Below are 26,905 nucleotides of genomic sequence, written 5' to 3'. Positions count from 1 at the left end.
GAATATTAAATTAAAACAAATGAAATACCACCACTGTTTTAGCCCTTTTTTTGTCACTGTGACCAAAAGACCTGACAAGAATAATGTAGAGGAGTAAAAGTTTTTTGGGGGGCTCCCAGTTTCAGAAGGCTCAGTCCATAAATGACTGAGTCCATAGCTGTGGACCCAGAATGAAGCAGAACATTATGGTGGAAAAGTGTGGTGGAGGAAAGAACTTCAAAAACATGGCAATAAGGAAGCAGAGAGAGTTCTACTTTCCAGGGACAAAATATATAAACCAAAGACATTCCCCCAGTGACTTTAACTCCCCCAGCCACATCCTAAATGCCTACAGTTACCACCTGGCTAATCCATTTCAGTGGATTAACCAACCATTTGGTTTCAACTCTCCTAATTTTTTCACCTCTGTACATTCTTGCATCATTTCACACATGAACTTTTGGAAGATACTTCATATCTGAACATAATAACTACATATCTATTCGATGGCTAAAATTCTTAACAACGACACCATCAAATGCTGTCAAAGATGTGGAGCAAAGGAAACTCTCATTAGTTGGTGAAAATGCAAAATGATATGGCCATTTTGGAAGACAATTTGGCAGTCTTGAGAGAAGCAGACAATCTTTCCATCTGATACAGCAAATTCACTGTAAGTTAAAGTGACTATTACACTCTGAAGTTCATATTGGAAATGAAAGATATATTTTCAAAGTTCAGTGAAATTGAAAAGCTGAAATTAATCAAGACCTAAACATTTTTCCAAACTTTGCGGCATGATATCCCACTTACAGATGTATGGATAAACTACTTCTGAAGTTAGGCTAGACTCTGGCTTTACTGGACTTCTGCTTTGGGGGCTTCTTGCCACAGCTAGATTCCACAGCTAGATCCTGGGCTGAGCTATAGTCCCAGTGGACCTGGCGGCTCATCTCTACATGCACGTTGGCTGCAGGCTCATCTTCCATGATATAAAAGGAGCTATGCTTCCATTTAGTGATGCATTAGTTCCCTCTGATCATCACACATACTTTAAGTAGGGACTACCTATACTAATGAACTGCTTTATAATGAACTATTCATGTGTTTATGGAATACTATTGTGCGACCAACACTGTGCTGCACACCAAGGATATAGCAAGGGTGCTTGTCCTAGAAATTTAAGTTATAGTGGAGTGGGCAAGCAAAACATAGAGGTTGTTAAGTGGTTTGATGAAAATAAAACAGGATAAAGAAACATAAGAAAGACTTGGGCATGGTGACATTAGATAGATGAGGTCTCTCTGTGTTGGTGCAGTGTAGCCTCTGAACTCAAGAGGAGATGAAGACAGCTCTGTAAACATCAGGGAGAGTAGAGAGTAGCAACATCCAAGGTAAGTGAGCTATGAGTTTATTCTGAGAGAAATATGAGCAGAAGCAAAAAGGTATGAGAAAAGCAACATGGCAAAAAAGAAATTGCAATGATGATCTCAATATGTGATTTCATTTTACCTGTGACGTCAGGAGAGGAAAATAAAGCAACCCTCCTTGAACTCGGAGCTGTGGAACCTTTAACCAAGCTTCTCACTCATGAAGACAAAATTGTAAGAAGAAATGCTACTATGATATTTGGAATCCTGGCTTCTAACAGTAAGTACCAACTTTTAAAAAACAATAGTGAATATACACTTTTAAAAAATAAACAATCTCATGTAGTGTATTGTTCTTCTTTTAAATTTAAGAGATTTGCTTTGCTTGTGTTTAAGCTGACTTCAGTGTTAACAAAATAGCTACATCAGTACAATGCAACAAATGGATGATTCATATTTTAAGGGATATTTTTAAAATATAAAAATAGTTGCAGATATACACATACTAAAGCTCCTCTGAAAACTGATGATACAGTGTATCCCAGTCTTATAAGTAGGAGGAGTAATCATTACCTCTTAAAACAAAAATGGATTTTTCTTAAGTTAGTGTAATGTCATTTGCTGCCTACATGTAAGTTATACTTCATCTATATTTCATGGTAGATAAAGCCTAGAGTATAGAGTTTTGATGAATTGATTTTTGAAACTGCAAACTATTATCTCAGGGATGGGCTGTATCACAATTCTGTATCATATTGTTGCCCAAAATTCAGATGTGGACATTTATTCTTCAGTCAAATCTAGTACTTGCTTGAAATATTTTTATGTATTTGATAGTGTGGTATAATAGCATTAGTTAAAATATGCTGTTATGTCTATTAGAATATTGATTTGGGCCAAAACCAAGCCAATAAAGAAAGTCATGGTTGACTTATGAACAGTGCAAGTCATTTTCCTATGTTATCAGGGTAGTTTTTGAGCCAGCCCACAAAAACTTTGTAACTGACAAAAAAAAAAAAACTTAAAGGACACCCTTAATGGAGACTGAATTCAGCCATGAAGTTCAGGCTGCTGGGAATAAACTCTGACAATGGTACATAGTTCAAGTCACAATAGTTTCCCAGTCTCACCATGTCTCAGCAGAACTGGAGCACAGATTCCTTCCCCTCCTTCCTGTATTCCTATCTTGCATTTTCTCTGGATGCTGTGCAATGAATGGGGGTTGGGGGGTCTCCTGGTCCTGTGTGCCCAGCAGGGGCTGTGGCATCAGTGTTCCCAGAGACAGTTATGAGTGAGGGATGGAAAGAGGAGAGGAAGGGGGTGTTCTGTGTGTCGTTACAACCTCAGGTACAGAGACTGCCTGGAGAGCTCCTGCCATGCTGGAAACAGGCAGGATTCTGCCGAGGTCCCCAGGGTAGGCAGCACCATCAGGAGCCATGACAGGGGTAATGCTGTAAGGCAGGGGCTCTGAGAGCATTTCCACAGATGGCAGCAGGATGGAGAGGTTTGTGGGGGATGGACGCCCTACCAAGTAGATCGTGAGAATAACACTAGTTAACTCTTACTTGGCACTGGGGATGTGCCAGGAACTGTTCTAAGTGCTATTTGGACATCGAGTCATTTATTTCTAAGGAGCAGATCTGCAAGGTAGGTACGACACTTATGACAATTACATGAATAACTGAGGTGATGAGAAATTAATAACAGAGTAATCATTTGTGTGGAGTCTTCATAAATGGATCTCATGGATGAGCTGTGTCATAATTGTGCACAGTGCCATGTTGAATGTATAACTGTATAACTGAGAACACATGATCAAAAAAGGGAGAGGGGCATCGCCGCATCTCTCTTGCAGCATCAGGTGACACACACCTTGGTTTGCCAAATAAAGTCTTTACACACCTCAGAATTTGAGGAACAAGGTATTTGTTATACACCTATTGTATACACCTATTGTATAACAACCCTCAGCTTGGGTGACAGGGTTCGCTCCATTCAGTGTACCTGAGGGTCTGAGTATTATGCCAAGGCACAATGAGGTCCTCCATCTTGGCACAGCACACTTCCTAGAAGAGCAATTATTCTTTGGTAGTTCAAGTCTATTTACCTCCATATGTCTAGCTGTGATTTTGCCTGACCTCCTTTAACTACTTCCAACAGAAACAGAGAAAGCAGAAGTTTTGAATAAAAGTCATAGTCCTGAATTCCTCAGGAAATGATGTCCAGTAAAAGCCAAGTGTATTCAGCAGGTAATAAGAAAGAATTCATGCAGACACCATCTACTTTGGCTGCTGCAAAGTGAACTTTCCCAAAATTCTCATGATGCTGATTTTAGCTTACAGATAACAATAACTGAGCAAGAAGAACAATTGTAAAACTAAAGGATAAGAGATACCTTATTCCTCATAAAAGTGAACTTTAAAACAGCCAATATACTTATCTTTAAGCATTTTTGGCATTTTCATTAAATGGAATGTAAGCAATCAAGATATATTAACTGAAATAGGTTATTATAAGAATTATCCTATTCTTTGCATTCTATGTAAGTTTTATTAAAATCAAAAATTTAAAATACCCTTCTAGCAAAAGAAAAAGAAAAAAGAATTACTACTATTGTATAATAAAAGGGTAGGGCACAATAACCCAACTCTACTGATATGTGCTCTAGGCATGTTTGGCATTTTTACAGTTATCACTTGTGGTGTTTGGAAGATAGGTAGCCCAGTGGTCAAGGGATATAGGTGAGAATCCCTGTAGGTCAGCCCAACCTGGACTTGCAACCTAGCCCTGCCACTTACTTGTGTAATTTTTGGACCTCAATTCTCTTGTCTGTGAACTTAGATAATAATCATATCTATCTCTTAAAGGACTGTTCAATAGACATTGCCATTATTATTTTAATAAATATGGATGTTCTGTTTCTTCCTTTGTAGATGATGTTAAAAAATTGTTAAGGGAGTTAGATGTCATGAGTTCTGTTATTGCTCAGCTCTCTCCAGAAGGTAACTTTGGTTTTTTTTTAATTTTATGAAACTGCCTATTGTAAATAGTTCACATTGAACAATCGCGTATGAGTTGTCATTAAAATCTTGAAAACCATAGCTAAATTTTGAGTTTTATGGAAAAGGTGGGCTCCAAGTAGGATTTGTGGAGCTCTTGTTTTCAAAGCATATGTTAAAATATGGGTTGAATAAGCATTTAACATACTTTTCTTATTTATTTTTGATATACAGAAGAAGTAGTTATCCATGAGTTTGCTAGTCTTTGTCTGGCAAACATGTCTGTCGAGTATACAGGTAAAGTACAAATTTTTGAACATGGTGGGTTGGAGCCACTCATCAGACTACTGAGCAGCCCAGACCCTGATGTGAAGAAGAATTCTATTGAATGCATTTTCAATTTGGTTCAGGTAAGATTAACTTCTAAAAAGTGTTTTGATAGTTAGGGTTCTAGCCCAGTAGTAGAGAGATTTTGTACCATGTATGAGGCTCTGGGTTTACATCCCAGCACTGAGAAAAGAAAAAAACATTTTGACAAAAACTATTATTCTTGTTTTCCAATTTTTAAAAGTTTTTTTTATTTTATAAAAAAAAAATCACCAGGTTTGCATTATCAGTTCTTCTGGAAAAATAACAGAAATTTAGTGTAGATATATTTTCACATTTTATAAGTAATTGCCTCCTGTGAAAGCATATTTTAGAAATATATTTCTGTTTTTAAAGAATAGCATGGCATGCAGATTAGGGTGGGATTAATCTAGATAAAATGTGCTTCTTCTAAAACAGGAAATCTAAGATTCCTATTGAACCAAGGAAGTGACCTATTGATCTAACCCTAGCAATTTAAGCACACTGAATATAATCTCTCCCCTGTTCAGTGTACCAAGACTTTGGATTAGATTTATTTATCAAGGAAAAAAAAAGAGTTAGTGATTTGAGTATGATCTGCATTCATTGTTCACAATAGCAAGAGGCAACCTCATTGGCTGTTTTCCTCTCTGATGTCTTATTTATTTTTGATACACAGAAGTATTTATCTGAGTTTCTGAGTCGACATTTGTCTAGCAAACATGTCTGTAGATTATATGGGTAGAGTGCAAATATTTGAACACAATGGATTACAGCCATTCACCAGACTACGGAGCAGGCCAGACCCTGGTGTGAATACACTGCCACCTTCCCCTCCCTGCCATCCTGTCCCTCAACCCCAACCCCCTCTAAACACCCACACCCTCACACCCACAGGAGGTCAGTTTCCCAGAAGTTTAACAGCCTTCTCTGCTGCTTTTTCTGCTCATTTCCTTAATAATCAACACACACATTTGCTAAGATTGAGATGAGGCAAAACTACAAAAGCCCCATTTTAAATGGCTATCAATAGAGTATGAAAGAAAGATTTTGAAACAAGAGTGAGGAAGAGGATTCATAGCAAAGCAAAGTATCTGGGCAAAGAGAGAGGAATGGATTCAAAATCTTCTGGCCTTAGTGTGTCTGCACAACTTGACCAGGCGCCCACTCCTAAGAGAGGTCCTATAGAGAAAGCTCGGCTCCTTTTTGCCTTCTCTGGTTACTTAGGCTTTCCTTCACCCAACAGGCTTAAGTATTCCTATACATGTACTTGTGTTTTTAATCTCCAGACTCCTTTTACCTGTATTTCCCTATTTTTTTTTTAATCAAGCAGGGATGAAAAGCATTGCCTCCACAATTTTTTGGCAGGGAGGTGGGTATAGGGTTTCAACTCAGGGGCACTTGGTCACTGAGCCACATCCCCAGCCCTATTTTGTATTTTATTTAGAGATAGGGTCTCACTGAGCTGTTTAGTGCCTCGCTTTTGCTGAGGCTGGCTTTGAACTCACAATCCTCCTGCCTCAGCCTCCCCAGCCTTTGAGATTACAGGCCTGTATCACCATGCCTGGCACGTCCACAGTTCTTATTAGCTAACAGCAGGATCTCAGGAATGCTGTAGCAAAGTTCCACAGTCTGGCTGGTTTAAAACAACAATTCTGAGGTTAGAAGTTCAAAATCAAGGTAGGGCTGCACCGGAGGCTGGGTGGACTCCTTCCTCGCCTCTTCCTGGCTTCTGGTGGGGACAGCTAGTGATGGCCTTCCTTGGCTTGCATCTGTGTCACTCTGGTCTCTCCCTTTGTCATCTTTCCCCTAAGGACACCCATCTTATAAGGACACTCTTAAGCACCCAGCCTCCTCCAGGATGACCTTATCTTACCTAATTACCCTTGCAATGACTGTTTCCAAATAAGGTCACATTCTGAGGGACTGTGGGGACACAATTTAACCCATAATAAAGAGCAACCTATACTTTCTATGTCTAAAGAAAGCTGAATATTAGAGGTCAGTTGAAGGATGTCCAGGAGGAGGAGGCTTCGTTGTAAGTGGAGGCTTTTCCACCTTTAGTGCTATTCTCTACTTGTCACGTTTTGGGTGAAAATATCATTTAACGATCAGAGTTTGGGGGCTTTTAGTGGCTTCTTGCTATGCTTTTTCTTCTGTTCACCACCACCAGTCCCCTACTCCCTGCTCCCACTCACACAGAATTACTGATACACTTGCAGAACAATTTGTCTAAAATATAGTGATCTCTTGATATCATAAATGTCTTAAGGAAAGGTCATGCATCTGCTCTGAACCTGTGTAAATTTGCATGCAGACAGCCTGTCAATAGCCTGCATGCACATAGGTATTCATAACAATCCATTTGAAGATAATAAGGAATGGGTGCCATCATTTCATCTTATCAAATCCTATTTGAACATTATATCAGAGTATGAAAAGAATTTTATCATGCATAGGTTTTACCGTAATGCTATTTATGATAGTAGGAATTTGCTGCTTCATAAAGAAATACTGGATACTATAAAAGTCATTGGTCATGTTTATTTCTGGTTGTTGACAATGTCTGCATATACCAATGGATATTTTGGTGTTGTCCACTGAGAGTTTTATTATTTTTGTGAATTATTTTGGAAGTAATCTGGAATAAAAAATGGAGAAGTTGTAATTCACAATGTTCTTTGCTAGAAAATAGAATTTCTCCATTCTAAGGACTTTATTTTGCTTCAGAAGTTACTGATGTGATCATTTGTATTTCGTGGCAGGATTTTCAGTGTCGAACTACACTTCAAGAACTAAATGCAATCCCTCCTATGTTGGAGCTCTTGAAGTCAGAGTATCCAATTATTCAGTTGTTGGCTCTTAAAACCTTAAATATCATTACAAATGATAAGGAATCCCGTACAATGCTAAGAGAAAATCAAGGATTGGACCAACTTATTAAGATCATAGATACTAAGGTATTTTCAAAGAATTTTCTAAATGTTTTATAAAATATTAATTGTATAATATTTAAATTAAATTTTATTATATTGAAGCATGGTACAAAGTATAGTGCAATAATTAATTAATTGCTACATAAAGGTTATTAACCTGATTAAATCAGACTTTTTAGATTTTGAGACAGGGTCTTACTAAGTTGCTTTCGACCTCACTAAATTGCTGAGGCTGGCCTTGAACTTGTGATCTTTCTGTCTCAGCTTCCCAAGTAGTTGGGATTACAGGGGTGTGCACCATCATGCCTGGCTTCAGACCAATTATTGAGGCCATTTGAAGCTAATTAAAAAAAAATCTATTGGTATAGAAGATTTAAAATTTGTAAACTCTTGTTCTATTATCTTCCTTCTAATTCCCTAAAACACCTAGAATTAGTCTTTTAACCTTTATCTGCCATGATTTCCTCTGGAATAAGAAAAGAAGAGTAATTTATCTTCTAAACACATTTTGAGAAATATTGGAGCTGAATTTCTGTAGTTCCCACTAAGCTCCTTAGGAATGAATTGTACACTTTCAGACTCTGTAGGTCTTCCTTATAATTTCCCAGTTACAAAAACCAATCTAACAATTTATCGAATTCTTTACTTGTCTTAAAGTGAGTCAGGTAACTTCTGCAAGGGTCCACTGTCTAAACTTCAGAGTGAAATGGTAATATGTAGATTTCAGATCCACTTTCATAGGTTATTACGTGAATAAATTTAATGAATTCTAATGACAAAATCTATTCTTAGTACCTCTTAGAAATTTGGGCACTAGGGACAGAGTAAAGGTTTCCTGAATAATAACTTAATATTAAGTTTCACTTTATCTAAGCATTAAAAATAAATAAATATCAGAGCTTAATTATACCAAACTGGTAAAATACAGAAGGGCAATACTCAAATACGTGTGTTTCTCTGCTGTGTAAATCTAGCCATCTTTGGTTTGTTGATCCCCTATTTACCAGTTTCTGGGCTAAACATTTTGAATTTGTGAATTTGAATGCATGATAAATTCAGTATTTTTTTTACCAATTTAAAAATGGAAACTGAAAATCAGAGTGGGTATTTTATTTGCCCTATGTTGCATAAGTAGGAAGAGATTAACTGCAGGGATGAACCTAGACTTGTCTGATATATCATGGTATTTTCACCTGTTTGATATTTTACCTGTTGTCTTTTAAATAAAAAATGGGATAGAAACATCTACTATGTGGTGGGCATTGTTTAGATGTTTTACATGCAATTTTATTAATTTTATAATTCTTTTGAGAATGTGATAATATTTTTCTATAAGATAAGAATAAATGATAATAATTGTATCATTATACATGTCACATGTAATTATTGAATCATTGACCTCATTTTATAGGTAAGAAGAATGAAACTGACAGATAAATAACTTGCTCACAATCACAGAGCTAGGACATTTGCAAGAAGGATATGTTTTCAGAATTAATGCATGTGTTTTAGTTGGAAAAATTCACATGATATCAAAATATCTAAAGTAATAAATGGAAGCCCCCCACCTCCTCACATATGATGCAGTACGGGCCCCAGATGTTTGCTCTCATTGCTTTTGTTCACCATCATTCTTACCACGGTGACAAGGCCAAGAGAAAGATAGGTATTAAAGACTGAAAGACTAGGAAGGAAGAATAAAACTGTATTTATTCACGGATTACGTGACTGTATGGAGAAAATCCAGAGAGACTACAAGAGCCTAATAGAACTAATAAGTAGATCTATCAAAGTCAAGGGATAAAAGCTCAGTACATACTAATTAATGGAGTTTCTACATACTACAAATTAACAACTGAAAAGAAAAATTAATACAATTCCATTTACAGTGCATTACTAATGCATGAACTATAAGGAGTTAAATTTAACAAAATTTGGGCAAAATTTATTCACCAAAAAAATACAAAACAGTTTTAAAGAAGGCTTAAATAAATGAAGAGCTATAACATGCCTGTGGATTGGAACACATGAAATTAATGTCATTTTCTACCAGATTGCTTTTGAAATTAAAATTTCAATCAATTTTTACATAACTATTTATTGATTTGGTTGTATTTAGGTGTACCATTTATTGTTTTTCTCTTTGTCTGATCTGTTGGCTCATTTCACTCTTCTGCCTTCTATCATGTTAATTTAACTTTTAATGTTGCATTTTAATTTCTCTATCGGCTTTCGAGCTATATCTCTTTGCACTTGGTAATTGCTCTGGTGATGACAATAGACAACTTAAAATGATCATATTCTACTTAGAATTGATATGGAACTACTTCAAATAAAATATTGGAAACTTATAACAATATATGTCTGGTTTTCCCATTCTAAATATTATTGTTAAATATTTTACATCTATGTTCATTAGAAACCCAATGATACAACATAAAATTTTTGTTTTGAACAGTCCTGTATCATATGAGTTTTAAAGAAATAAGGAAAAATCACATATCCACATTTGTGGTCTTGTCTACTCTTTAATATTTAGTTCTTTATTATCTACCCACATATTTACCATTTTGGGTATTGTTTATTCTTTCCTATAGATTTAGTTTACAACTAGGTCATTTCCCCTCAGACAGAGGAGCTTCATTTAGCATTTCTTATAGTGCAGATAAGCTGGCATAAATTAGCTTTTTAAAAATATATTTGAAAGTGTCTTTCTTTTGCCTTCAGTTTTGAGAAGCTGTTTTTGCTTAATGAAAAACTCCTGATTTGTACATTTTTTTTTCTGTTTAGCCCTCCGCTATTTCTTCTGAAAGTCACTATTTATGATATGAATTTGGCTACTAATTATAATATTTCCCTGAGTATGATTTGCCTTCTTTGGCTGCTTTTGAGATTATCCCTTTATCTTTGGCTTCCTGCATTTGTCCTCTGCATAGAAGTTATATATAATTTGTGTATCCTGCTTGGGATATATAAATCCTTAGATCTGTAAATTAATGTTTTTCACACGTATGGGAATTGCAGTCATTATTTATTCAAAAAAAATTTTAAAAATATTTTTTAGATGTTAATGAACCCTTTATTTTGTTTTTTATTTATATGCAAAGCTGAGAATCAAACCCAGTGTCTCATACATGCTACCACTGAGCCACAACCCCAACCCTCAAAATTTTTTTCTGTTACTTTTCTCCTCTCTAGGACTCAATTAACAACTTTGCTGTCCTTCTTGATATTGCTTTATAAGACTTTATATTGATATTGCTTTAGAAGACTTTATATTGATATTGCTTTAGAAGACTTGATATTGCTTTAGAAGACTCTGTCCTTCAATTCTTTCTTTCTTTCTTCCTTTCTTTTTACTTTTTTGGATTAAATAATTTCATTGATTTGTATTCAAGTTCTCTTTTGCCATCTTCAATCTTCAGTCTGATGAATTCTTCTTTTTAACGTTATGCTTTTCAAACTGAAATTTTCATTAACAAGTTGCATGTCTCTGTTCAGCTTTCCTCTTTGTACATATTTATAACAGCTCCTTTAAAGTCTGACTGCTTAATCGGACATCTGCCCCTATTTAGGGTGGGATGTAATTGACCACCTTTTTCTTTTCTTTTCTTTTCTTTTCTGTGTTTCACATTCTCCTGTTTCTTTCATGTCTAGTAATTTTTGGTTGAAAATGAACATAGTAGAAAATCCCTCCCAGTGTTTCCAGATTCTGTTGTGTTTTCCTGAGGATTGCTGGTACTTTGTTCTAGTAGACAGGTAGCTATAAAGACTCTGTCCCTCTGTGGTGTCCAACAGCTGGTATCTCTTCTCAGTTCTTACAGTTTCTCAGTGCTGCTGTTTTTAGCCTGACCCCTGGAGATCTCCCCCCATGCTTCAGTGGTTTGGAGTTCAACCATGAATGTGGGAAGTGTCTTAACTTAGTTTGGTGGGGGGTGTTCATCGTTTCTCTGTGGCTCCCTTGCTTCGGGGCATTTCCTCCTTTAAGTCTGTAGCTCCTCTATGAGCCCCAGGCTCTGACCTCTGATACCCTAAGCCAGTGAGGCTTCACCTTTCTACCTGCTGCGTTGCATGTAGATTGAGAAATCACTATATCTGAAAAGCAGTAAATTTACAAATTTCACCAGCATGGTTCCCCCTTTTAAGGATAAGATATATTGCTTTCTAGTCCCTCCCTTTTTATATTCACTGGGATTCTTGGCACCTCCTCCATGCACATATAACTCAGTGGTCATCCAAAGGCCTGGGCATTGTTTATACTCAGAATTTGGATGACATCCTATGCTAAAGTTCTCTAGAGACACAGAATAAAACAGATAATTAAGAAATTGGCTCACTCAATTGTGGAAGTTTGGCAAGTCCAAAGTCAGCAGGGTAAGGCAGCAGACTGGCGACCCAAGGAAGCATTACAATGAATCCAAAGGCAGCCAATTGGCAGAATTTCCTCTATTTCCATGGAGGTCAGTGTTTTTCTTTTAAAGTCTTTGACTGATTGGATGAGGCCCACCCACATTATGGAAAGTAATCTGCTTTACCCCAAATCTACTAATTTAAATATTGCACCTAAAAAAAAGTCCTTATACAAACATCTAGAATGATGTTTAAACAAACATATGGGTACCATGGACTAACCAAGTTAGTACATAAAAATTAACCATTATAAGTTTGTTCCATTATACCCTTTGTTCAATTTGCCATTTCTCTCTCTCCACATATGTCCTTAAATCATAATCTTCAAATAAAGACAAGGCCAAGGTCATATATTGACCTAACATGATTCAGCTATCCTGTGTCCAACCAAAAAGCCATTAACCCTTTCCTGAAATCCTTGGGTAATATTTACTTTTCTCTTTAACATTTGGTAACTTAAATGCTGCAATTTAAAGTTAACAAAAATTAAATACTATAGTATAAAGTTAATACATCTCATGTAACATAATGGGATAAGAGGGAAAAAACAAAGGTATATATTAATACATATGTATACATGAACATACATAAACACACATGAACATACATATACACATGTGTACACACAAGCACCTCCGTAGTAAAGTAAGGAATACTCATGATAAAGTCTTCACTTTTATTACTGATCTCATGACCATAGTTGATATTCACAACTGCCTTCTTCTGCTTTCTATTCCCTATTCCCTTTGCCTTCAGCAAGTACCTCAACTGATCATAGTTTTGTACTTTGGGACTACACAATCCTTCATCCTGAGACATTAGTATCCTGCATGTACTGGGTTCTTGTGGAGTTCCATCAACTTTAATCACAGGGCACAAGAGACACCATATGAGAATCTTATTTTTCAGACAAATTCTCCCTTACTTCCACTGTGCAGCAGCAGTCCAATTTCCCCTGCACCGTAACTCTGTTGTTTTGCTTATTGATTCAGGGACATGAAGAACCCAAAGTGGGAGGGGCCACAGTCTTACCTTCCAATTCAATAGAATCATCATTGTTTGCCCTGGTGAAAATATTGCTCCCCTTAGCATTAAGATCTTCAGATCAGCAGAGCATACAGGTTGCAGGGACAGGAAGCAGAAATTTTGCTAGTGAGTCATTAGGGGTAACAATGGTGGCGCCACTCCCATTTCCACTCCTTGGTTCATGGGCCAGCTATGGGAGAATTAGCACTGTATGTCAGACACTGACTCACAGCCTGTGAAGCCTGGTAGACCGAGCCCTGCAAGGTACTAACACCTGGCTAGTGTTGTAACTTGAGTCTTTAAAAGAACATTCCAGCATTCTATCAAGCCACTGCTTTGGGATGTTGGGGACATGGTAAGAACAGTGAACTCCATGAGCGTGGGCCCATCACTGTGCTCCTTTGCGGTGAAGTGAGTTCTTGGTCAGAAGCAATGCTGAGTGGAACATCACCACAGTGGCTCATCCTTCCTGCGCCTCTCTCCCTTTTAGGATTTCTTCCTGAAATTTCTAGCTGCAGTAAGGCTGCAGGTTTCCACTGCTTGGGGAGATTCCAATAACTTGGAAAGCAAGCCACAAAATTCACAATCATTTCCTTCTAACAGTTGCAGATTTTAAGGAACTTTTCTTCCTGCAGTCTGTCTGCTGTTTCAAAAGTTATTTCTTGGCATGTGTGAGGTCCTGGGTTTAATCCCCAATTCTGGAGAAACCATTTTTTTTCCCTCTAGATTTTAAAATTAATTTTGGTGAAAGATTAAATGAGCAACTTCACTTGGCTACATTAATGGAAGTTTCCTCTCTAGCCTTATTTTTAATTCATAAGACATTTGGAATATGTCAGTTGGAAATGAAAAAAAATGGGGCAAATGGTTGGGAGAGGGTTGTTATTTTGGTAAAAACAATTGTCATTTCCTCAGGCCTTTGTCACAACAAAATTTCTTACATTATGTTCAAAGTGATCTCAGCTCCTCTTGTAGTAAAATTTGGGAAGAGTAAATTTCTCTTAATACAACTTTCTAAAGTTGTGTTTGCTTTTATTTTTAGGAATTGAATGACCTTCACATAGAAGCACTTGCAGTGATAGCCAATTGCCTCGAAGATATGGAAACTATGACGCTAATTCAGCAAACAGGGGGTCTTAAAAAACTTCTAGCATTTGCAGAAAACTCCACAATTCCTGATATTCAGAAGAATGCAGCCAAAGCAATTACTAAAGCAGCTTATGATGGTATGTCTTGTTTTCAACAAACTAATCATACATTTTTTTCCTCTTATATTCAGAAATTTGATTAGTACTAACAAACACTAGAGTACCTGCTTTTATATAACTATTCAACCATTGGAGAATAACACTGCACTTATTCCCTAAGGGCAAAACTCATTAACTACCACTGAGTTAAACTAAAGATTGCTTTATTAGGGATGTAATAAACTCTATGATTTAATTATAATCCTAATTTTTAAGCAATTGATTCCTAAATTAAGTTCTAAGGCCTTTATTTGTCTTGAATTTGGAGTGATGTAGAATGTGTACATTGTTTGTGATCCTGAAAACACTGTTTTGAGAAATTCACATTCAGAATGACATCCATAAGGTAATTTCAAGTTTCAGCTGGAGTCTAGTAGTGCCATGAAAAATAATATGCTCCTACTATATACATAATACAATTTTCATTTCAGTGACAAGCTATGTTGACATAAATCTGTAAAATATGAGAGATTAATTACATCCCAAGCACTGAAGATGAAATTACAGTTTTAATTTATGTATATTTGGAGTATTTTGTTTAATAAAAGATGTGATTTTATTTTTCCCCTTCTGCATCACTATTCTTATAAATGATGACAGCTTTGACTATTTTAAGTGACTTATATTCTAAATATATACACTTGCATCTGTATGTATGTCTGTGTATATTGTATAAAATATTTTTTCCAGCCCATACTGGATTTCTTCAAGGCCAAGCTTTAATGCAGTAAGCAGAATTTCATTTTCTAGTGTGTAGTCAACAGAGAAGCACCTCATGGAGTAACATTATCAATGCCAAATCTGAATTCAGGCTTTGAAATTAAGCTTTTTAATACTGGCAAAGTTGGCTTATTCTGTGTCCATCAAATGCAACTTGGATATTATCAGAGCTGGCCAGTTCTGTTTTTATTCTGTACCAGGATTCTTAGCCAACTGAGACCCAAAGAAAGGTATACTGGGAAGACAGGGACAGTGCCAAACCTAGAATTTTGGCCTATCTCGACTTCTCGGTGGCCTAGTGTGGCTGAGTCATTCTGTGTCAGTTCCAACCCAGGTGGGGGTGGTGAATTTCATATCTCCTGCCTTGGGCAGCACTGGACAGGGAGTTTTGGTGTTTCAGTCTAGCACTGGTTCTACCATTGGCCCTGCAGTGACCTAGTTATATGTCTCTGGGTGAACTACAGCCACTCCAGACCTGTATATTAATTCATCCACTAATGATTTATTAAGCCCCCACTTTCTGTCAGTAACTCCAGAGCAGCCAAGTAAAGAAGCAATCACAATGCGGTGTTTAAAATGCTTGACCATGGAAACACAGAGGCCCCCAGGAAGGTCACCTGATGCAGATGGAAGTCAGAGACGTCTTCTTGGAATATGTGACTCCCAAGATAGGACCTGGGGCAAATGACAGAAATTGGCCAAGCAAAAAGTTTGAGTAGCACAGAGGAGGAGGACTAAGAGTTGTCTAAAGAGGAATAGTGTATGGAAAGGCCAGAGGAGGGCAGGGTGGGGGAAGTTCTGGACCCGGCAGTGTGGTAAGTTCAGAATGGCGGTGAATAAAACAAAAGAAAAACTGAGAGTTCCGGCTACCGAAGTAGAGAGAAGCCAAATGCTAAGGGACATTTATAAGCCATTATTTAACAGTGAGGAAGAGCTATTGAAAGACTTGGGGTGCAGGGGGGAGGGGAACATTGCAGCTTTTTGCTTCCAAAGAAAGAGGACTCTTGCTGCAAAATGGAGATTGGAAGCATGTGGGACCAGACATAGGAGACCACAAGGGGGGTTTCTGTGGTAACCTAGATGGGACAGCAATGAGCCCCAGCAAAAAGGAAAATGCATGTCCTCACTAACATGTGAAAGATAAAAAGTTGGTCTCAGAAGCAGAGAATAGAATAGTAGCTACCAGAGCCTAGGAAGGGTGGGGTAAGGGGCTGGAGATAGGAGAGTTAAGGGGTACCGGGGTGTACCTGGGTCGAGGAATCACTTCTAATGGTCTATATAGCACAGTGGGGTGGACATGGTTGAGAAAAATCAGTTGAATATTTCACAATGCCTTTCATAAAAGGTTTTGAATGTTCCCAACACACACACAAAAAAAGAATGATAAAGATGTGAGGTGATAGATATGCTAATTATCCTGATCTGATCATTGTACATTGTATACATGTATTGAAACATCACACTCAGTACAATCACTATATGTCAGTTGGAAATAAAATTGTATGTTAAAAATATCTTACCTCCTTGGGCTGGGGATGTGGCTCAAGCGGTAGCGCGCTCACCTGGCATGCATGCGGCCCGGGTTCGATCCTCAGCACCACATACAAACAAAGATGTTGTGTCCGCCGAAAACTAAAAAATAAATATTAAAAAAAATTCTCTCTCTCTCCCCCACTCTCTCTTTAAAAAAAAATCTTACCTTCTAACAAATGTATATGCATGGAAACAAAAATAAAAACACATATACATAGAGTTTCCACAATTAGGAGTTGGCAAAATACACATAGATACATAAAAAATGGCCTGAAACAGAGATGTGGGGTTCTGATGGATTCAAGGTATCCGGCAAGGAACCACCAAACACAGCTCTTGGTGCATTGTGAGATCTTTAAGTGCTTGTGAAATGGTCACCTGTGCTGAGGAAGGGACAAGGTGCTATCAAGGTTAGGGATGAGTATCTGACTTGAACAGCTGGGAATTAAAAGGCGCAGCTCAGAAATGGGGAACTCAAGAGGAGGAGCACATTTTGTTTGAAGGAGAAGAAATGAGTTCCATTCTTTTTTTTTTAACGTGGGATGAAATAGTCTTAATATAAAGTTTGCCATTTGCTTTTGAAATGTATAGTTCAGTAGTATTAAATATGTTCATATTTTTTGTGCTACCATCTATTTTGTGCTATAATGTTTTAATTCAGCAAAACTAAAATTCTATACCCATCAAACAGCAAGTTCCCACTTGGCCTCCTCATTCCCACCATTCTACTTTCTGTCTCTATGACTGTGTCTACTCTAGGTATTTCACGTATGTGGAATCATACGAATTAGTCCTTTTGTGGCTCTTTAGCACTTAGCATGTCCTCAAGGGTCATTCAAATTGCAGCATGTGTCAGAATTTCTATGCTTTCTAAGGCTGAATAAAATTCCATTGTATGTATAAGCCACATTTTGGTTTTCCAGTTAACCACTGATAGACAATTGGGTTGCTTTGGACTTTTTGGTTATTGTGAAGAATGCTGCTCTCAACATGGATGAACAATGTTTCTTTGAATCCTTGCTCTCAGTTCTTTGGGGTACATACCTAAGAGTAGATTGCTAAGTCATATGGTAATTCTATCTTTAACTTTTTGAGGGAATGCCATATCATCTTCCTTAACAGCTGAACCATTTTTAATTCCCACTAACAATATACAAAGGTTCCAATTTCTCCACATCCTGGTCAATACTTGTTACTTTGTTTTGTGATAGTAGCCATCCCTGGTTACGGGTATGAAATGGTGATATTTCATCATAGTTTTGATTTGCATTTTCCCGATAATTAGTGATGTCAAGAAGTTTTTTGATCTACTTATCTCCACTTTGGAGAAATGTCTACTCAAATCCTTTATCTAATTTTTAATTGGCTTATTTTCTTTTTGATGTTGAGTTGAACTTTATCCATTGTGGACATTAATCTTTTGTCTAATACGTAATGGGCAAAAATTTTCTCACATTCTGTGGGTTATTTTTCACTCCATTGATTGTTTCCTTTGAAGCCTTTGAGTTTTTCATTTTGCTCTATTCCAACTTATTTATTTCCTTTGCTTTTGGCATCATATTCAAGAGCTCATTGCCAAATCCAAAGTCACGAAAGCTTTTCCCTTTTCTAAAAATTAATTTTATAGTTTCAGCTCTTATATTTAGGTCTTTGATCTACATTGAGTTAATTTTGTATATAGCATAGGAAGGTGTCTAACTTGTAGATATCCAGTTTTTCTAACATCATGTTGACATTCATTTTTTATTTATAACACAAAGCAATTCAAACAGATGGTCTCTTAAGTCCTTTCTGGCTTTAGTGTTTTCTGATTTGTTTCCTTGAATTAGTTTAAAATAACTACATTCCAGTTTCAAATTGTGTCTCCTGTTTTATTTTAGAATACAATGACTAACTCTATATTTACTTCATCTATGACATTTGTAATTACATCATGTTCCTATCAACCATGATTTTTCCAGAGTGAAGGATCCTTGTCTTAGTCTTTCCCTGTAGATCTGTTTTCAGACTATCCTGTGATCATTCTCTTTCCTCTTTGGAATTTTCTCCAATTTTATAATACCCTCTTTGAACTGTGTTGATAAGTATTATGAGCAGTATTTTTAAAACAGGTACTGTGGTTTTTATATAATATAAAGATGGTTTGTTTTACGATTATTTTCTATTTCAATCCCACCAACCCTTTGAGGGAAAGACCTACGGTGAACTCCAGGGCCCCTTTCTTGGTCAGGATCCAGAGCCCAAAGATGTTCATTTTAAATTCCAATATTTTAAGTTCATGGTTTTAAAAATGTGAATTTTGCTTTGAGACTAGTATGCATTTTCTTTGAGTCTGGAGCATGATCCATATGCACAAGTGATCTATAAATCTTAAAAAGGGTTATTTGGATTGTGATTGAACCAATGATTATGTGTGCTATGTGCAAGACACTGTTCCAGAAATAAGGACAGAAAATGAAAGTGATAGATGTGTAAGTATTTGTTGAATAAACAAACATATGTATTTCCTACAGAATGGAGGGTTTGATATTTATCTTTTAGTCCACCTTTATAAATTATAGTGGAGGGGCTGGGGATGTGGCTCAAGCGGTAGCGCGCTCGCCTGGCATGCGTGCGGCCCGGGTTCGATCCTCAGCACCACATACCAACAAAAATGTTGTGTCCGCCGAGAACTGAAAAATAAATGTTAAAAAATTCTCTCTCTCTCTCTCTCTCTCTCTCTCTCTCTCTCTCTCTCTCTCTCTCCTCTCTCACTCTCTCTTTAAAAAATAAATAAATAAATAAATAAATTATAGTGGACAGGATTTTTTGTCCTTATTTATTATTTTATCTACTTAATCTATCACAGATGAAGAATGGTATCCTGGAAGTTTCTCATTGCATTATTTCTGTCAAATTTCTCTAGTAACTTGAATCCACTTTGCTTTATTTATATTGCTTTACATCCTATACTGATTGTGTTTTTTTTTTAATCACAATTACTGCTGTTTAGCTTCAGATTCTAACTTGATATTAAGATTGCTGTATATTATCAAAAGTGGTTTTAGCAGAAGAAAAGTTCTGTGAACTCCAGATGGTTTATATAGAGACCCATGAAGGGACTACTTTCAGAAGTATGGTTAAGATTCTGAGAACCCACCAGAACTGGGAGTGAGGGACATATTATCAGTATTGGGGAAACTTCACTGCCAGTAGATTCAAAAGGTCAAGGTGGAGAAGGTGTCAGATTTATTTTCACAACTACTACATTTGGCCTTATTACTGACCTCATGGTTTATGTTTTCTGACCTTTGTTTTTCTACACTGTTTTCTTTCTTTCTACAGTTTTTTTTTCAAACTTTTAAGAATAGTTATTGTGAAGATAAAATTACTATACTTAGTAAGATATTTAGCCATTTTGCTTGTGCAAGTTATCCCCTTCCTTGTGTTTGCAAATTTAATAGGGGGTTATATATTCCTCTCCCCGCAAACTCTATAAGCCTCTCTTATAGAGCTTTGTCATTGCAATCGATTTTACCCACATTTGCCATTGGATTCATATACACATTGAATCCAGTTCAGTGCCCACTTCAGGTTCTCGTGACAAAGCTTCCCCATTCTTTTTTTTTTTTTTTTACTCTTTTTTTAGCTTCCCCATTCTTAAGATTTTATTTTTGATTTGTTTTTCAAATTAACCACACTCTAGTTTTTCTATTAAAAAAATTTTTTTTTTTGCAGGAAGATCCAAGATTGGCATGCTTTTGAAACCTTGCCCTAGCTGTGAATATGCTGTTGCGCTCAAACACATGTGACAATTCAGCCGCATTTGATATTTCTCGAATTGTAATATTTTCTGTTTGAATCTTGCTTTTGAAGAGTCCTAGTCTGAGAATAATCCAATTTTTATTATTTTGTATTTATGATGTTTTCTTCCTACGCTTGAGTAGAACCGTTGATCCTGAGTTCAAAAATTTTGCAAAAAAATGTGCCTGAGTCCCTCTTCCCACTCTCTCTACTACACAGCAAAGCCTCTTGATCTCTTTGACACTAGCCAATTCTAAATAACTCTACCTCCTCATCTCATCTCCATCGCTTAGCCTGCTTGTGGTTTCTCTTTCGAAAACTAAGTCCTTGTAGAATTTGACATTGACTTCTTAATTCCTTAACTCTGAGTTCTAAAGAAATATCTTCATTTTTTTTAGCTTGATTTCTGTGTGGCATCAACTGCTGATTATCCTTCCTTTTAAAAACTCTTTTTGTCCCTCAGTTTCTACACCACTTCTCTCTTCTGACTGTTCTCCTAATGAACTCTCAGACCAACCCCTTCACCCTTACCAGCTCATTCTCCTCTACTGACCATTTCAGAATTATACCTGTCTTCCTGTCCTCTATCTTATTCTTTTTAAATCTCCCTGTGAAATCTCACTTATGACTCATGTTTCAACTGCTTCCTTATTTGCTTACAAATCTCAAACTGTTTCTAATTCTGTCATGTCTTCTGAATTCCTGCCTATATTTCTGACAGCTCCCAAGCACATCCCACGACATTGCCCAAACACAACTTCTGAGGAGTCTTGAAGTCCTCGGAGAATTTGGTCAAAAGAGTAACCTTCTTAAATTTACATGTGCACAATACTCTGCATGTAATTTCAGGGAGTTCTTGGACTGCCTGAAGTTCATCTGACTTCAGAATTCATGGTCCCCAAATTAACAACTCTTAGAGTAGAATAAACAGGATCAGAACCAGATAACATCATTTGGCAGTAGAGATTTTTCCTATGTTCTACAATCACACAGGCATTGGTTATCAACTTGTTCTAGATAAGACACTCTGTTGTGTTCTGAAACATATAACTTGGGATAGACTATAATTTTATACTCAACTTTCTCTGATTTTGATTCTAATTTTGGAAATATTGTTTTGGCCTATTGGTATCTTCGTTCTTCAAATGGATAGATTTAGAGAGAAATCAAATTTTCTAATGTCCTTTCATTTCAAGGTATCAGAAAAAAATAACTAGTTTCTCTTTAAAATATATACTTCCATATGATTGAATCTAGTAGAGCTCAGCCTGCTTTAAATGTCTGTTTCCCCACATCAGACCTTTGTCATCTGTTTTCTGACATCATGCCTTTGTCCATCCCTACAGTGATGAATTAAAGCAAATACCTGTGCATGAACCACAGTAAGCTGATGCTAGTGTTATGGAATACCAAGCAAGCACAGCATAAAAGTGAACTTCCATCGTTTAGCAGAACTTTCATTTCCAGATAGGAGAGATTTACATCTACCCTAACATCAGTAAGCCAACTACCTCTCTGTTTGACAGTACTCCTCCTTTGCCATTTTCTCACAGGTTTCATTTATTACTGTAAAAACTGTCCCACTCCCTTGGTGCTGGGGATGGAACCCAGGGCCTTGAACATGCTAGGCAAGCACTCTGTCACTGAGCTATGTCCCCAGCCCCAAAGTTCATATTTTTATAATTCAATTTATTCATCTGGTAACCTTCCTCCATCCTTTCTGGCATAGTTTCCTTCCTTCCTAAATTGATTCCATCTTTGGTGACTATACCAACACTGGAAAAGCATGTCAAATGCATCTTCAAATTCAGTGTCTAAGTAGTTTAATCTTCTCATAGCCTAGGAGATCTGAAAGCTTGATTCTTGATATTTCTATGATTCCACAACATTTCAAGCTTTCTCTCTGTCTACATATCCCAAGAAATTCTTAAGAGTAAACCCTTTTCTGATTGGAAAAACAGGGGATTGAGAAAATCTCTCCATTTCAAGCCGCTTGCCTTCACCATAGCATCTGTGGGCAGAACTGCCTGTTTCTCATCAGAATTCAATATGGTACCTGGCCAGAGTCAACATCCCTAAGGACAGTGCAATTGGTTAGGTTGGCATCTTCCTCATTTTCCTGACTATTCTCCTTTATGTTTATCAATTTATTTCTTAACTCTGTTAACCCGGCCAGATCCTCTTCCTCTGTGCCTAATTCTAGACTCTGTCTTCTTTTCAGGTCCTACTTGTATTTCTCATCCATTAAAAAATAATACACACACACACACACACACATACATGAAATATATACATATATACGTGTGTGTGTGTCTGTGTGTGTGTAAATTCTTGGCTTGCTTTGGCTTCTATCTGCCAGACCCAGTCAATTAACTAGACATGTTTTATTTTATATTAGTTACAACACAAAATCTAAAACTTAAGGATTCACAAAGTTATTTCCTAATATTTCTTTATTGAAAATCAGTATTCATGAAAAGGTATTAAACTTTTTCCCATTAGAAAACTCCATTTCTATGTAGGTCTGGACAAATCTTACTCCTTATACTGATAGACAAATGTAACTATCAATATTTATTTCTAGTTTTCTTTTACTTTCTATCATCACACATTTTTTTTTTAAAGATGTGGTCATGCATCGTCACTGTGTGTCAAGAACGCAGTTGGAACACACACGTGTCACACGCATTCTTTAAGTTTTGTTTGTGGAGGAAAGTTTTAACATGCATTCCCTGCTGGGGGAAGCCGAAGTCAGTGTGCATTTGACCTGGTACCAGTAGGAAGAAGGTGTTAATTACCATGTTGCCACGAGGTTTATGAACTGGCATTAACATCTCAGCAGGAGCAAAGGTGACACAATAGCCACTTCTGAGCAGAGGCAAGAAAAGCATCATTACATGCACACTTATTTTTAGCAGCAAAACCTCATGCTTTTTATTTTAGCGATACTGCACAAGTGTTATTTGTAAAGGCCATTACTCTATTAGTAGCATAACTGTCTTGCCATCTTTATTATCTGTGTAATTAAAACACAAATACTTTACTTCTTGGTGTAGCAATTCAATGAAAGTACTTGGTTAATATGTTAATTCATCTTTTAAATCTATTATAGGCACGCTGCAGTCAGCACTTTGGAGGTTTGGTGAACACAGCTGGATTTTAAGAACACTCCCAGCAGGGTTGAGAAACTAATTGCTCACAGTATTTATTTAAATTATTTAAAAAAATCTTTCCAATAATTGCATATATACTGTTTTTTGAATGCAATAATTACATACTCCAAAGTCAGTCTATTCAAATAAATTACTACTGTATTTTGGCCAATTTTCCTGATAGAATCTGTGCTAAGAGTGTTCTGTTTGGGGAATTTGATTTAGAACCATCAGGGAAGTCTTAATGATAAATCTAAGCATTTTAGGTCAGAGGCTCTGGAAAAGTTTCAGATAATATTATTTTTCAGTGAAAGCCAGTAAGGACTCCATAAATTGTAAAACATTTTAGGAGTCACATACTTGAGATTTAAGTATTAACCGCAGTTTTTTTTTTTTTTTTTTTTTTTAATGAAACACAGTTCTGACCTGCCTGAATTCTAATGTTAAATGAAAGAAGCAAGGGATTAAAATGATAGGATTACAGGACATGGTTCATGATTGGTTTAAAATGAATGAGCAGCAGTGTTAGTAACTTAGCCTGTGTCAGTTTGGGCCAGATTGCCTGGTATACATCTGTGCATCAGATGAACAAAGGCAAAATTGATTTGCAAATAGGAGTCCATCAGACTGCGATACTTCTGTGAAAAGGGGTGATCATTTGTGGTATCACTATTGAAGGAAAGGAAAAATCACAACTTTAAAATGGAAACCTAGTTGCTGTTAATGTCTGAAAATCTTTCTGGAAAAAAATAAGCTAATTAAAATATGTATAAGCAATGAATTAGTTCCATATGTAGAGACTGTAATATAAATTATTATCAGGACAGTTTTGGCAGAGTTGCACATTCTAACAGAATATTCTCCTATATTATAACATCTTCAGAGCACATATTCACATAAAGTTCTATTTTACTTATGAAAATTGAATGTATAAAAGGTTAATTTCACAAACTTTACAAAGGTAAGTAGTGGAGAATCAAGTATATCACAAAAGCTTTTTGAATAAACTGGAGGTAATTTAGCAAGGAATTATTTGTAGATTTTTTTTTCCACACTAATCTCCAGTACCTCTTTATGGCTTTAGGGCTTTGTGTCCCTAAAAAGATAATAACTGATTTAGAAATAAGTAGGATAAAAGGTGTTTTAAAGACATAATTAATGGAACACAAAATGAAAAATAAGTTCTAACTTAGTTTGACGCAATATTTAGTATAGTAATGAGACTGTCAGTTATTATTTACAATATCAAACTAAGTCAAAAGAAAAAAATGTTTAGGGAACTAAAGAACCTTAAAAATTCTTTCTCTTCAGGCTGGGGATGTATCCCAGTGGTACAGTGCTTGCCTACCACACATGAGGGTCTGAGTTTGATCCAGGACTCAAAAAATAAATATATCTAGTGTCTAATAATGTGAGGAATATCACGATATGAATATAGAATCATAAATTTCTTTTCAAATAAAGAAATATTTTAATATATTTTAATTGTGCTAATTTACCAATGAAATAGTTGTTTCAATTTTTGCTAGTTAAGCATGTATTGTAATTTGAGAAAAAGATGATTATGAGTTTTTGGTATAAGATTGTAACGTGCTTAAGACTCAGGAACATATTCCAACTCTCATTGCTACTCCCCTGCCCTTGACTGTGCTTCTCCTGAAGTCTTGGGCATCCAGCCCACCAGTTTCTACATTATATGCATTCTTCAGATATTGGGTTTTGTATTTAAAATAACCATCAAATAAACAGGCTCTTGTTGTTAGTGAGAAAACACAGTATGTGAACAATGTTAGCATGTGCTTGGTATTAAATAAGTGCCTGCTATATCTAATAACTCGCCTCTTCCTTATTACAGAATTTTCTTTGCCATGGTATTGGTACACATCATTTAAGGGAACAAGAGGGAAAGGTAGCATCCGTGACTCATTTTGTATGATCACTTTGTTCTAAAGGTTAAGTAGGTTTATATTTTGTTTAATTTAGAGTCTGGCACTATAGTTAGCAAACAGTTGGTATTGCTTGGAATTAGTAGTAATACTTGCATATTTTTTTGCAGTCAAATTCTGATTTTTTTTTTCCTTTTGGTTTCTGAAAGCTGAAAATAGGAAACTTTTTCATGAACTTGAGGTTGAAAAGTGCCTGGTAACCCTTTTGGGTTCTGAAAGTGATGGAACTAAAATTGCTGCTTCCCAAGCTATTTCAGCAATGTCTGAGAATTCAAGCAGCAAAGATTTTTTCAATACTCAGGGTAAGCAAACTGGAAACGAGCATTTTGAACTTTTTTAGATTACCATAGTCTAGAGTAGATAAACATTTTTAAAGTCTCTTTTTGCCTTTCTTTATCCATAGGGATTCCACAGTTAGTTCAGCTGCTCAGAAGTGACAATGAAGAGGTGAGGGAGGCCTCGGCCCTGGCCCTGGCAAACCTGACCACTTGCAATCCTGTCAATGCCAAGTAAGTGCAAAACTGCTGCGGGACCCCGACTTGTCAAGGATATTCCATGATCTAAGTTGTCTTAGTTTTAATATTTTAAGATAGTTACATGTTTTTTTCAGAGAGATCATCTTACATTATTTTTCCTGATCCCTTATGAAAATAGAATCATCAGATTGGCCTGTTTTTCCAAAGATATTATCAAATCTCAGCTATTTCCAAGTTTGTTGGGGAAACATGCTGGGCATTCATTTCAGGCACCAGGCTAACTCTTGTAGATGATTCTGGTGCAAGAAAACGTGGACAGTGCTGGAACTATCAGCACAGACAATGTCCTGGAAACATTTGATAAATCCATAAAAATGTAAAAGATCCATTTTGAAAGAAAAATGTAAGCATTAGAAAAGTATAGAAGCATTTTTAAAAGTCAATTAAGAGGAACATATTATAGACAAATGCCATGAAGAATGTTTGGGGGGCAGGAATGTCCTCTGTATTATGAGCACTGAGGTTTGTGATTTATATTCAACTTAAAAATTAATGATCAGGGCTGGGGATGTAGCTCAGTTGGTAGAATGCTTGCCTCGAATGCACAGGGCCCTGGGTTCAATTCAATCCCCAGCACCACACACACAAAAAATAATAATCATTATCAAAGTAACCCATCAACAAATGAGGAAACTGAGATTCTGCATGCTTACCTAGTTTTCCTGAATGCACATGTTCACCAAATAGCTGAGCTGGAAATTCAACCCAAATGTGTCAAATTGTAAAGTCTCATCTTTCCTCTATAGAATATAAGATTGCCTTAGAAAACAGGAAGAATTTTTTGAAGGCAACTTTCATAAATAAAATAATTATTTGCCCTCCTTACATCTCATTTGCTGTGTGACTTAACTTTCATTTATTATTGTTTTGTGACACGGTGACTAAGATTACCTTCTCCTAACCTGAAATGCATCCTTCTC

The 26,905-nt window shown here is 36.4% G+C and overlaps 1 protein-coding gene across 4 annotated transcripts in view; it reads left to right on the top strand.

The window, feature by feature from the left end:
- Armc3 (armadillo repeat containing 3) overlaps positions 1 to 26,905 on the top strand; it is a 98,083-nt gene that overhangs the window by 22,503 nt on the left and 48,675 nt on the right. For all 4 annotated transcript variants that reach the window (XM_078023322.1, XM_078023321.1, XM_078023320.1 and 1 more), the window contains 7 exons: positions 1,504 to 1,629; positions 4,283 to 4,351; positions 4,583 to 4,758; positions 7,462 to 7,656; positions 14,111 to 14,294; positions 25,599 to 25,751; positions 25,853 to 25,958. In XM_078023322.1, coding sequence (XP_077879448.1) covers positions 1,602 to 1,629; positions 4,283 to 4,351; positions 4,583 to 4,758; positions 7,462 to 7,656; positions 14,111 to 14,294; positions 25,599 to 25,751; positions 25,853 to 25,958 — 911 coding nt within the window. In that variant the 5' untranslated portion in view covers positions 1,504 to 1,601. The remainder of the gene's footprint in view (positions 1 to 1,503; positions 1,630 to 4,282; positions 4,352 to 4,582; positions 4,759 to 7,461; positions 7,657 to 14,110; positions 14,295 to 25,598; positions 25,752 to 25,852; positions 25,959 to 26,905) is intronic.

The sequence above is a fragment of the Ictidomys tridecemlineatus genome, chromosome 10 (genome assembly GCF_052094955.1).
Source record: "Ictidomys tridecemlineatus isolate mIctTri1 chromosome 10, mIctTri1.hap1, whole genome shotgun sequence".
NCBI classification, from domain to species: domain Eukaryota; kingdom Metazoa; phylum Chordata; class Mammalia; order Rodentia; family Sciuridae; genus Ictidomys; species Ictidomys tridecemlineatus.
The sequence above is the reverse complement of the archived record's forward strand: the minus strand, read 5'-3'. Positions and strand labels throughout refer to the sequence as shown.